Source organism: Pangasianodon hypophthalmus, chromosome 12 (genome assembly GCF_027358585.1).
Source record: "Pangasianodon hypophthalmus isolate fPanHyp1 chromosome 12, fPanHyp1.pri, whole genome shotgun sequence".
NCBI classification, from domain to species: domain Eukaryota; kingdom Metazoa; phylum Chordata; class Actinopteri; order Siluriformes; family Pangasiidae; genus Pangasianodon; species Pangasianodon hypophthalmus.
The window spans coordinates 7,463,941-7,477,215 of NC_069721.1; the positions used below are offsets into that span (position 1 = coordinate 7,463,941).

At 39.9% G+C, this 13,275-nt stretch overlaps 1 protein-coding gene across 2 annotated transcripts in view; it reads left to right on the top strand.

The window, feature by feature from the left end:
• Positions 1-13,275, top strand: part of phyhiplb (phytanoyl-CoA 2-hydroxylase interacting protein-like b) — a 21,093-nt gene continuing 7,818 nt past the window's right edge. The window contains exon 1 of one of the 2 annotated variants that reach the window (XM_053238799.1): positions 1-175. In XM_053238799.1, the coding sequence (XP_053094774.1) occupies positions 70-175 (106 nt within the window). In that variant the 5' untranslated portion in view covers positions 1-69. Of the gene's footprint in view, positions 176-3,067; positions 7,274-13,275 lie in introns of those variants that run through there. The other variant, XM_053238800.1, reaches the window with a different exon arrangement.

The window sequence follows — 13,275 nt, forward strand, 5'->3', positions numbered from 1 at the left end:
ACAGAGGAAGGGAGCAAGGCGAGCCGCTCAGTGCAGGATCTGCTGCCGGGATATCATCAGTGAGAAGAAATGGAGGTGCCACGCGTGGCTCGCAGTGTGAGCAGCCCCACGAGCCCGTGCGAGGACGTGATGAAGAACCTGAGCTTGGACGCGATCCAGCTTTGTGACAGAGAAGGTAGCACTATGCATTGGCCAGCTAAGTCATTTCTCTCTCGTTTAGTGTGTGTGTGTGTGTGTGTGTGTGTGTGTGTGCATGGGAAGCTTTCGCTTTCCTCCTGTTGCAGTCAAAGGTTGCCTTTATTCTTAGTTCAGACAGACCCAGTCCTCATGGCAGAATAAGAAATCTTTTTCCAGAAGTGTTGGATTACTGGGTGTTAGTCACATCAGTGCTGTGATGCATTTAGTAGACTGGTTAAGTCTAATCTAATTTCGGATTATTTCAACTTCTTAAAGACGAGCACGTGCGGCAGGATAAAGAGCAGGGTTTGTTTCGAGTTGCGCCTGATTTTCAGCACCATGGACACCTACCTTCTACCTCACCGAGAAGACAAGACTGCTGAGGTGGGGGGTGAGAAAAGACACCCGCCTTTCTCTTACAAAGAACAAATGTTCTTTCTGTGTTAGACTTAACTAACCTCGATGCACACATACTGTATGATGTAGTAAACAAGCACAATTCATCTATAGGTCTGATCCATAATGCACATTGTGCTGATTCATCTTCTCTAAAGTACAGTACGATTCGCAGTGCGCCTTTCAGTGAAGCAAGGTGACTTAGGAGCATGGAGCATGGAGCATTTCTGTTACACCCTAATGGTTTAGAAGCTGTGGTATTTGAAAAAAAAAGAATAAGCTCTGGAGTGAGAAATGAAGTAACTCTTATAGCGTGGACTGACCGCCTACGGTTCTGAAGTACGACTTACAGAGTTCCCAGATACACCCTATAATTATTCACTGATTTTAATTCGACACTGTACGGATTTTGATAAACTATCCAGCATTATTCTTTCCTCCCTTAAATATTCATTAAGGGCTGTTGTGATCTATGGTGATACAAAGGCACTAATGACAAATGTGTATACTCCTAACCTGTCCCGGGATATACTTCATCTTCTTAGCAGCAAGGACACCATGTAATTCAGGAATATTCAGGACTTATATTTCTTCTCCACAATGTAACATGGGCTGCATGCTTATGTGCATCGTAAGGTGCACAAAATGTATACCCTGAATTACATTTGTTACATAGTTTGGACTTGAAGAGCATGGCTAATGTGTGTGCTCTAGTGAATTTCTTAGGAGGGCTACTTTATATTCCACACCAGCACTAGCACTCTGTTAGAGGAACCTGGAGCCCCTTTGGCTATGCTGAGAGAGAGAAAGAAAGAGACAAAGAGTGTGTGTTCTTACTGTGATGGTCTGTGCTGAAAAACAGAAAGAGTGTGAGTTTTTGCATTATATGGCAGCTGGTTATGTACATTGCTTTCTCCTCACTAACATCAGTTGAAATCAGTTCTGCATGTGCCATTTAAAACTGTCTCCATTGTCCAAACATGCGTGGTCTAATACAGATTCTGATGCCAGATGGGTTCCTGTGATGCCATTCCTTGTTATTATGGTGGGGGCGGGACAGTAATATGTCCCCATATGTGCCCAACAGACCACCATACAGATGCTGGCGGCTCTCTCATTTTGCACACATGACATCCAGGTCTGATGTGGCGCAACATGGGGCATGATGCAGATATAATCAATATGGCTGAGTCATGCTGGAACATTCTGTTCAGTCCCAACTTATCCCTGTGCTTTCTAGCTCCTGATTCACCTCACCAGTGACGTGTCGTTTGGTATCATCCACTTTATTTGTTTCCATCCATGTGGACTCATTACCATGTGAAGATAGGCAGTCTATAATGTGGCGAGGGGATATGTAACCCTTGGGAAAAGCCCTAGAAACCCCAGCTGGGGCAGTCCTTTCGAGGAAGACTGATGGTGCGAGTTTTCAGACGCGTGCTTCTGCATGGTCCAGCTGTGTGGGTGAGCACTGGGTCCAGGGGAGATGCTCCCATCTGCCAAGCCTGTCCACCCACCTACCAAATGAATAGAGCAATTTAGCACAGGCCATCAATTTACTAATTGTGTCTGCAGAGCTTGTGGCTTTGAGAAAAGACAAACATGGGCAGAAAAAGAGAGTTGATTCATCATTATTAGCTCATTCATGCTTAGTCTGGCAGTATGGGGCGCTTAGATGAGTCTAGGCCAGTGATGCTACTGTGTTTAATTGGGCGCAGGCAGAAACCAATAATAGAGGGGTCATTTAAGCCAGCGGAATTTGGAACAAAGAGATGGTAGTGCTATGGCTTATTAATGCAAATAATAAGCTCTCACTTTATGCAGGCTGAGTTTTAGTAAAACATTTTACTGCTAGCAAAACCTTCAGCTACATAGATACCCTGCAAAACTAGTCAGTGGGATTGTGCTGCTCTTCCCCTGAAGTCTTTTGTTTCCAAGGTGTTAATTCAAGACTAGTGATTGTCCCGATTATGTTTTGTGTCTCCTTGTGTAAGCATATCAAATCTGTTCCCATTCCTCCTCTCAAAACACATTGAAGGGGGGTGGTATCAATGACAGCTATATTTCACACACAGTATGAAGTAATCGCACTGAGTCTGGCTGAATGCAGCGTGCTACACAGTCACATCTCACATTTGCTGCTCTGTTAATGGGTGCCTGGCATACATCTGACTCAAATATACACAATCTGCTGCTTTGCCAGTGGAACAGAGCGATGAATGCTAAAGAAATATGTTTATGACAATCTCTCCAAATAATTCTGCTTGTGCTTATACATAGAACTCCCAACCCCTTTTTTTTTAAATATGTATTACACTATTATTTACAAGCAAGATCGGAATACAAAATGAGCATAGAATTTGACCAAAAGTTTAGTAAACAGGCAAACATACTTGCCTTAAAATGCTTAACAATGCATAATGCTATATATATATATATATATATATATATATATATATATATATATATATGCATGAATTAACAGTAGACACTAGCAGACTTTTCACAGTGTCCTAAATATTCATTCAAATTGCTAGTAAATACAGGATATATTCTATGAAAAGAGATATTCTTAGTTGCTTAACCCTGAGCAATGGCATGCAATTATAGCCAATGGTCCCTGAAAAGTGGCTAAAATTTCTGAATGCTACACGCAAGCCTAACTCTCAAGGAGGCTGTTCAGATAGTGAAATACTCAGTGACATTTATGTATAACTTTTAACTGCTGCTGGCTTTGGAAAAGTTCAAGGTTGTATATTTTCCTTTGAAAATGTCAAAGGTATTTTGCCCTGTCTGAGTTCAGCTTGTGGAAGTGTAAAAGTACTTCAGATACTCTTTAAAGAGAATATGTTTTATAAAGATCTGGTGGTAATGACCAGAGAGTTGGGAGTTCAATTGCCAGCAATGCCAGACACCCACAATGTAATATATTGTTAAATATACTACAGAAACTGTTAAATATCCCCACAAAATATGTCTCTTCTTATGGCATGTGAGGTGCTGAGGTTCCAGGCTTCATCAGGTTTTGTAGACACCCCTGCTGTGCCATCCATATGCTCCTGTACTCTTAATTTTGCCCTAATGTGCTGATTTTGGACTCTCCTCAACACCTCTTGGCAAGACTGCACAGTCAGACAGGCTGGACTGTGGGTGACTGCCAACATTCACTTTCACTAGCCATGTTTCCCTGCTTCCTATCATAGCCACTTAAGTCATGCTTTCACACTTCGTCCCTAATTAGGAGTATACATGAAATGTTTGTAAGAGAGCAGCTGCATTTCCACCTAACAATGAATTAACACCTCTCTATTTATAAACCTAATTATTTATGTTCTCTGAATAAGTTCTCGGCATGTCCTGTGATGCTTTTGTAAATATCATAGTCAATGTGAAGGCACTGTGAAATGCAATCATCACAGGATTAAAGCAAAAAACATTTTTGCATCATTCTCTTCTCTTTTATGACTGATATTACTATCATTATCCAGAATGCACCAAATGTATATAGTTCTATTTTTGTGCAGGCTGAAATAATGATAATGTATTGCTAATTTCCTGGGGCTGGATTTTTTTTCTGTATTCCACTAACTTCATGCACAGCCTAAAAAGTGCGTCATACATATTGTGGATGTTCAAAAAATTCATCACCTCACTTTAGTATGAATATACCCAATTGCTAACTAGGTACATCTGCCTGAAACATTTTATTCATAACAAATAAGAGCAAACAACTTAGTCATGGCAAATCAGAAAGCTGACATGTCATTACACATTGAACATCATTTAATTTATAGAATCCATAAAATGTCTAGAAATACTGATAAAATCCCCCATTTGCCAAATCCAAATTCATTGCCTTGCATAGAAATGAGGAATTAGTCGATATAAATGCTTTCCTTCAGTGCTCACACACGAGTGAACATGTTTTTTTTATATGTTCTGTCAGTCTGCCAGTAATTTCTACCACTAAAAATATCATGTGAAATCTGTCCACAGTTTTTAATGAGGTGCTGATTTAATTGAATATTTCAGCTGTGTCTCTTGATAATGTCTGCATTCTACCCCAGCCTTGTGCCTATGTGCCTCTCCTGGCCAGCTTACCTCTAATGGCCATAAACATTCGAAGAATACTGTAAATAAAACCCTAATCTAATGCCTTAGTTTACTCATAGAGCCCATAGTGTGTTTGGAAAAAGCAGGCAAAAAGTGAATTTGCAAATTTTTCTGCACCTCTACAGGCCAGTCCAATGGTGCTGTACTTTATAAAGCATAGAGGCATGTCTCAGCTGGTTCATAAGATGAGTGCTCTCTCTCTGGGGCAGACAAAAGCAATGGTTCACCATAATGAAATTCAAGCCTATCTGGAGCTGTCATTAAGATGGTTGCATTTTAATTACAACTGCTAAAAATCTCTTGACTCAGTGTGAACAAGCTGTGTCCTTCTTTTTAAATTGAAGTGCTGAGATAATTTCTTCTTCTATAGCATGATTGTGTCCATTGTGCACTTTTGATCATGACAGATAGGGAAATACCAGTCAACCAAAATTTGAACATCGTGCAGAGCACCATTAAATCCGTAATTAAAAATTTAGATAATATGGGACAACCACGACTCTGCCTAGAGGAGGCCATCAAACAAAAGTCAGTGAAAGGGTAAGGAGGACTTTAGTTAGAGAAGCAGCCAAGGGTAATGCTGACAGAGCTGCAATGACAGACACTAAAAAAAAAATGGGTTTATGGAAGAGTGGTGACCTCCACCGATGCAGAGTTCACCGAAAGAGTCCACACTAGAAAACATGTGGAAAACATTCTCTGATCTGATGAGACTAAACTGGAACTTTTTTGGCTTTGGTGCAAAGTAATACATTTGCTGGAAACCCAGCACTATTCATCACCCTGTGAGCACCATCCCTGCAGTGAAGCATGGTGGTGGTAGAATCATGTTGTGGAGATACTGGGAAACTGGTCAGAGTTGAGGGCAAGATGGATGGAGCTAAATACAGGGAAATATGCCAGAAGACTGTAAGCAGCTGTAATTGTAACCAATCCCAAAGGGGTGAATACTTATGCAACCAACAAATGTCTGCTTTTTTATTTAATTAGCCTTTCTGTCACAATAAGAAAAAAAATGACACCTTCAAATGTTAGGCATATCGTGTATTCCCCTCTTAAGGTTAGCATTTGCTCTTGTACCTCTACCAAGAAGGCAGATCGTCTCCGAGATCCTCCTCGACTGATTTAAGAATTAAACAATGAAGCATAGGTTATTTATAGGGCAGCTGATGAAAATTTCAAGAACTGCTGCAGGCACACGAATGGTCTGATAAAGCCCATACTCTTCTATTCTCTTCTATTCCATCTTCAGCATAGGCCTCAAAGGAGAGATGTGGAGAAACATTACATGGGCAGGCGTGCCGCTCACAGGAGTACCTGCATGGTTTATGAGCCTGAGAGGAGACGAGGTGAGATTGTGTTATCATCTCACTTCGACAGCTCCAGCTCTGTTCTGCTATGCCCATTCATGTCAAAGTGTTGCGACTTAATGACTGGTTTAGCTAGTACAGCTTATAATAAGGACCAAATTACACAGTGGGCTTTTTAAATGGGAGTCATTTTTAGGCTGGAACTAGACCCCTTCGTTGTCTGCAATAATGTTCAAGTAAGGCGTTACATTGTTCTCCTTCTGTATTGTACTGTATTGCTGGTGCTTTTCTACTGTTCCCTCCATATAAAGGAATGTTAAGAAGGCAAATGCTATTATTAGGCAGTGGGGCTCATGCACCGGGTTCCAAAATGACTTTCCTAAGTGCTTTGTACTGTATGAGCCTCCCTCAGTGTCATGTTTTTGTGTTAATTACTACCCCGGATGAATAGAACAAAAGCATGGTCTTTTCCCCACGCTGTTCAGCGTAGTGGTGAGGAGGGTGACACAGTTCAGTAGAGGGAAGGTCCTTGTACTGAATAGGACCCTTGTAGGGCTTAGTAAAGTGAAGATCAGGGAGAACAGGGAGAATGAAGACATGCTTTGTCAGCGGCCTTGTGTGCTCTGTCTGTCTATTGTGATCTGGTCACATGAGTGTCCCTGGACTTATATACAGAATCTATACAGTGTGTGGATGGAAATTCCTCCATTAGCTTTATCTTGTTTCATGCACATGAAACTTGGCACAGGAACAGATAGTCAGAAAGGCAAGAGAAAATATGCCTCAGAGACTTGGATTAGCTGTAATAACAAAATGACCGTAAAGACTGTGAGTGAGACAGAAAATTTTACTCTTTTTAGTGCATGGAGTACAATTAAATAAATAATTAGTGAAAGTAATTAGGTCACTTGGAGAATAAAATATGATGCAATCTTTTCAAAAAGTGGCGGAATGAGCAGAAGGCAAACCGAGGGGCAGGGGTGAGAACAGTCAGACTTCTCTTCCTAATGGGAACTGTTTTCAGCTTTTGCAGCCAGGAGCTTATCATGCTAAAAAAGGTCATCTCATTCCACCTCCCTCTTTGTTTGAGTCATTCTCATTTCTGACCGGTTCTAATCATGAGAGCCACTGAGCCTTAGCTGATGACATAATCCGTGCTCCTCCCCTGGGAGCATGGCAGGCTCCCTTTAAGGCAAGTGCACTGGCATGTAGGGTTAGTGCTTTAGCTGGATGCTCGGCCATGTGACAGTATCACAAGGAGGTGCTTTTCTGAGCTGGTAGGTATATTTCTCTTTGACTCTAATCTTTTCGAGACCTTCTTAAATCACCAGTTGTTTTGCTTTGGCCTAAAGATTACACTGTGGAGTAAGATACTGGATACTGAAAATATATCCTGCCACCATTGGGGCTGGTTAAGAAAGATTTCTGCTTACCCATTTGATACTTCTAATTAGTATCGAGTCAAGTTGGTTATCCTTCTAATACTAGCATGCATGCTGCAAGAAAATGTATAGTCTGTAATAAATTGTGCAAATATTATATTTGTTTTGAACAATTTGTATCTTGAGGTAGGTCAATAATAAACCCCTAAATAATTATTCTGCATTAGTGTCCATGAAAATGCCCTTACAAGGACAAAAGATTGTGATGCTCTGTATTCCCAGGATAGTGCAATGGGAACTTGGCTCTATTTAGTGGAAGAAGTGCCTGGGTTTTTTCTGTTCGACAGCAATTGTAATGCAAGTGGTTAGTGCTGCATTAGTTGTTTATTGTTGATGTATGGGTTTTCTGCTTCGTAAATCATCTTCAGATTATGCAGAATATGTGGTATCAATTAGGCTGACTGACTGTTACCGATGAGTGGAGTTAATTATGCATTGACAGTAAAGCACTAGGCATATTAAATATATATTAAAGGGCACTGGTCATATTCTGCCACCTGCTAGATTTCCTGCCTGCTATCGCTAATGGAGTTTAGTTAAGGTCAAAGATTGCTGTAAGCACATGCATCTGTGTATTAAGCTTCTGATTGTTTTCTGAGAATCTAAAATGCCACTGCCTGATCCTTTTTTAGACCCTTCTGTTCAGTTATTATTGGTGCATGCATTGGCATTTAAATTTGAAGAATACTGTGCCTTGCATAAGTATTCAACCACTTTGGACATTCTCAGATTTTATAGTGTTACAATCTAGAATGAACATAGATTTAATTGCATATGTCACAGATTTACACAAAATAGTCCATATTGTCAAATGAGACAAAACAGTTTTCAAAATGATTTACAAATAAAAACTGAAAGGTTTTGATTGCATTAATATTAATTACTTTTGCTGTGAAAACTGTAGTAAGCTATCATGAAAGCAGCTTCCTTAATAAGTCACATAATTAGTTTAATGGAGTCTGACTGTGTACAATTAAAGAGTCACATGACCTCAAAATAAATAAAAAAAACTGATTCTGGAAGGCCCAAGAGTTTATTAGAGAATAAAGGAAATCATGAAGACCAATGAGCTTTTGAAACAATTCCAAGATAAGGCTCTGAAGAAGCAACAATCAGGGTTGGATTATGAACAATTATATCCATTACTGAAAAATGAAAAGAATATAGAGAAGGTTATTCACCAAAAACCCTTTGATCAGGTAAGGAATTACTGGTCAGAAAAGCAACCAGGAGGCCATGGGTACCTCTGAAAAAGCTGAACAGATCAACAGCAGAAATGGGAAAAAATGCTTTTTGGAACCGTGCCAAGAAGAAAGATGCATCTAAAAGACAAATCCAGATCAAATCCCAGTTGGAGTTTGCCAAAGGGCATGTGAGAAACACCCCAAAATGGTCTCTGGTCTGGTTTGATGAGAACTTTTTGGACTTAGCAAAATGCTATGTGTGGCAGAAAATCAACACTGCTCATCAGCTAGATAATACTGTGTGATATATGAAGCTGGATGGTGGTAGAATAATGTTGTAGGGTTACTTTTCATCAGCAAAACCTGGGGAAAGTGATCTAACACTGAGATAGAGATTCACCTTTCAGCAGGACAATGACCCTAAACACACAACTAAAGCTACACCGGTGTGGATTTAAGCCGAGAACCTGAAAGTCTTGGAAAGGCTGAGTCAACACCAAAAGCTGATTGTGAATCTGTGACAAGACTTGAAAATTGCTGTCCACCCTCAAAGAGATTGCAGAGATTGCAGTAAGAAGGGGCAAAATTTGCAGGATTGAGATATAACTTACCTCAAAAGAGTCCCAGATGTAATTGCAGCAAAAAGTAGTTCTACCAAGTTTTGATTCAGGGAGGTGAAAATGTGCATTCAAAAATTTTCAGTTTTTTATTTACATGTTTTTTGGGTGGCACAGCAAGTAGCATTGCCATCTAAGAGCACCAGGGTTCCCAGTTCAATCCTGAGCTCGGATTACTGTCTGTGAAGATTTTTACATGTTCTTCCCATGTCTGGTTAAGTTTCCTCCACATTCTCCAGTTGTCTTCCCACCCCCAAACTATGCCAGTAGGTGTATTGGCAACTTTGGGTTGCCCTTGGATGTGAATGAGTGTGTGAATGTTTTTGCATGGTGCCCTGTGATGAACAGGCATCCTACCTCGGGTGTATTCCCACCTCGTTCACAGTGTTCCTGGGATGGGCTCCAGATCTGCAAGCCTGACTAGGATGAAGTGGTCACTAAAAATGAATGAATGAAAGAATAGTTTTTTAAAACGTTGATATTTTTGATTATTTTGTATTGGTTAATGGCATAAAATCCCAAATAAATCCATTTTAACAATATAAAATGAGGAACGATATTATTGCAATACAAAATGTGGAAATTGTTGATTCATATGTGACAGACATTTACAAAAGCAAAATTCCTGTCTTGTGTTAATTATGAGGAATTTTATTAACCTTGAATTTTTCCTAAGTATGAAAATTAGTCTCACTTAGTATTTTTTACAGGGTTATCAGATTTAATTCCACACCACTACCAGCAAGTATGTGTGGGTGTATGTTATGAGAGATGGGCTATTAATTTGTTGCTTCAATGCGTTCAGAGCTTCTGGTGACAGCACAGTATTTGTGACCTGCATAGATACTCTGCTCTGTAATTAGATGTAGACACACTTTCCAAAAGTCTGTACTTGTCTTCAATCCGCAAGAGATTCCTTGGCATCTTTGGTGTGATTTTTGAAGGTGGGTTCTTATTCCCTGAGTTCTTTTTGTTGCAGAAGAGGATGGATGATTAAAAAGCACAGCAGACTAGAGATTAACTGTCTCTAGGTCTGTGGGATAACTCCTTTCACTGAGATGTGACTTATAATCTTCAGCTCTTGTTCAAGAGGACAGCACAGTACAGCTCTCTCTGTCTTTGTCTCTTTCCTTCATAAGTTATTGAGGAACCAGCAGCAGCTGTCTAACTGAAAAATTCATTGTCTTTCTCTTTATTGGCTGGAGAGGTGCTTTCCTGTGTCTAAGACACCCATTTGTTCTGAAGAGGGACTCAGGAGGATATCTTGCCTCTGGTGTTTTTCCCAATTCTGAATAGCTTCCCTTCATCTACTCTCAAAATGTGAAAGTGTGTTTGTGATTCTGATGGCTAGTTTGAGCTGACTGGTCAGATAACGTGTTTGCTGAGAATTCCCCAGAGTTCACCCAGGGCTTCTCTCTTTTTTTCTTTTGTACTTGTTCATTCCCTCATGCTGAATTGTGAAAATTGGCTGCATCAACACTGTAGTGGGGAGTGGAAAATGATGCATTTAAATCCTGTACAACCACTGTTTAGAGCCTACAAAATAGCTACATTATTATTATAGCACATAAGAATGTTATATTTAAAGGGACTTAATAAAATGTTTTGGATACTCTCAACATATAGTGGTGTTTTGTTGGAATACATTGTGCACTCTTTAAGATACATCCAAATATAATAAAAACTAGTTGCTATTTGTCATCTTTGGCCTTTGTTACTGTTGGACTTCCTTGGAGGATATACAGTACATGCTGAAACCCAAACATCATAGTGTTCAGTTCATGAGCAAGTATTGCCTATTGTTATAATTGGTTGCAAAGTAAAATTACTGAAAAGGATAGCATATCGTGATTAGGAGCCCTGGGTTGAGCCCAGGACAGTGTTTATGAGAGCAACAGTTCTGATGGGGTGCGGGCTGACAGCATTAAAACATCATAATGTGACAGTGTACCATAAAATTCAATGCCCATGAATCTCCAAATGTCCACATTTACCTAAGAGAAGAGCTATACTATATGGCTAGGAATTTGTGGCTCTGGATCCCATTCCAGATTTAGTCCCCGCTTTGCTGTTAAAAAAACCTCCACTCTTCTGGGAAGGCTTTTCACTAGATTTTGGAATGTGGCTGTGGGGATTTGTCCATTTAGCCACAAGAGCATTAGCAAGGTCAGGTACTGATGTCAGACGAGAAAGGCAGGGGCGCAGTCGGCATTCCAATTCATCCCAAAGGTTTTCAGTGGGGTTGAGGTCAGGGCTTTGTGAGTTTTTCTACTAGAACCTTAGTTTCAGTGAAGGGAAATTGCAATGCTACAGCATACAAAGACATCCTATAGAATTGTGTGCTTCCGACTTTGCGGTAACAGTTTGGGGAAGACCGACATATGGTCGTGATGTTAAGGTGCCCTTTAAAGTGGAAGTTAATACCATCATTATGAATAATTATACATAAATGTGGCATGTAGCATGAAAAAGCAGTGGCCCAAGAACTCTTGTGGAAGCCTTGTGGAACATCAAACATGGCTTTTATATGCATCATCATTTGCATTTAGAAACTGATAAAGTTTAGTCAGATGAGCCTTGATCCAGGAAAGAACCATTCCCTTAACTTCAACAAAATTTTCTAGTCTTTCTAGAAGAATATTAAAATTTATACTATCAAAAGCTACACTGAGATTGACACAAGCAGGAGACACAATGCTGATCAGAGGCCACTAGTAGGTCATTTACTACTTTAACCAATGCTGTTTCTGTACTGGGATGAGGCCTATATCCTAACTTAAAGATTTAACGGATGTTATTCCTTTACAAGTATGAGATTAGCTGCTAACCCTGTTCTAGGATCTTTAAGATAAAGGGGATGTTTGATATTGGCCTATAATCATTTAATAATTTTATTTTTTAATCATTGCTTGGATAGTTGCTAGTTTAAGAGATTTAGGTTCATAGCCAATGCTAAGGGAGGAGTTAGTATTTCTGGTAGTATTTGTTTAAGATGTTAAGATGTTAAGATGCTTAGGTATAGGGCATAGTACACAAATTGATGCTTATGAGGATGACATCAGTGAAAGTAATACCTACTTCGGACCTCTTCTTGAAGCAGCGAAAATTATGCCGGGGAGTGGGCACATACACTAACTCTGTAATATCCTAAATTCTATAATGGCTAGATACACTAAACTGAGAACAGTTAACTCTTTTGCATGTGCAGTTTGTCCCAAAAATAAGAAGTGAATTCACAAGTAAGCTTACAGTCAAGGGATTTGAGGCTGTAAATCCCAGGCTAATAGCACAGCAGATGAATTAGCCCGACCACTGATGAAGTTGCTTGTGTGCCTCAGCCTGCAACACCAATCACTTGTGTTCACCACTTGTCCAAGCTTGGCAAACCCATCCAGCCTCAAATTCATTGCATCTACTCTATTGGTGCCATTACTTCTGTTTCTTGCTCTGTGTGCCCCTGTCTCTGCTAGCTTACATCCTGCTTCTACTCATACTCCTGGTTCAGGCTCAGCCTCTGCTTTCTCTACTAGCTCAATTGCTCTGTCTTGTCCGTTCTGATTATGGCTGTGCCTGCCTGCAAATTCTATCCCCAGTTCTATTGTTCTGTAGATCCGAAAGCAACAGCCATTCACAATGCACTTCAACCTAATTAAAAAAGTGAAAGAAAGTGAAAGAAATGTCAAACTGTCTGATGTGTATATGTGTTTAGCAACCTTTTGTTCCATTTTGTTCACTATATTATCTTCCTGTATATTGTTGCGTATATTAAAATGGGAAGAATATTGGCTAAAGCAGACTAGTGAATTACATTTTCAAATATATTTTCTCACTATTGGAATTTACTAGTAAATGCAATGTTAATATGATTTCTACTTCAACTTGCCCTCAGGTAACAATACTGCAGTGAATCTTGCCAATGTGTTCACTGCATTCTTGCAAGGACCATGCACAATTTCTCATGCACAAAGTCCCCCATGTAGGCTTTAATTCTTTTATTTGGACTGCCTGTCTCTGCTCACATTTAGCTTCTGCATGT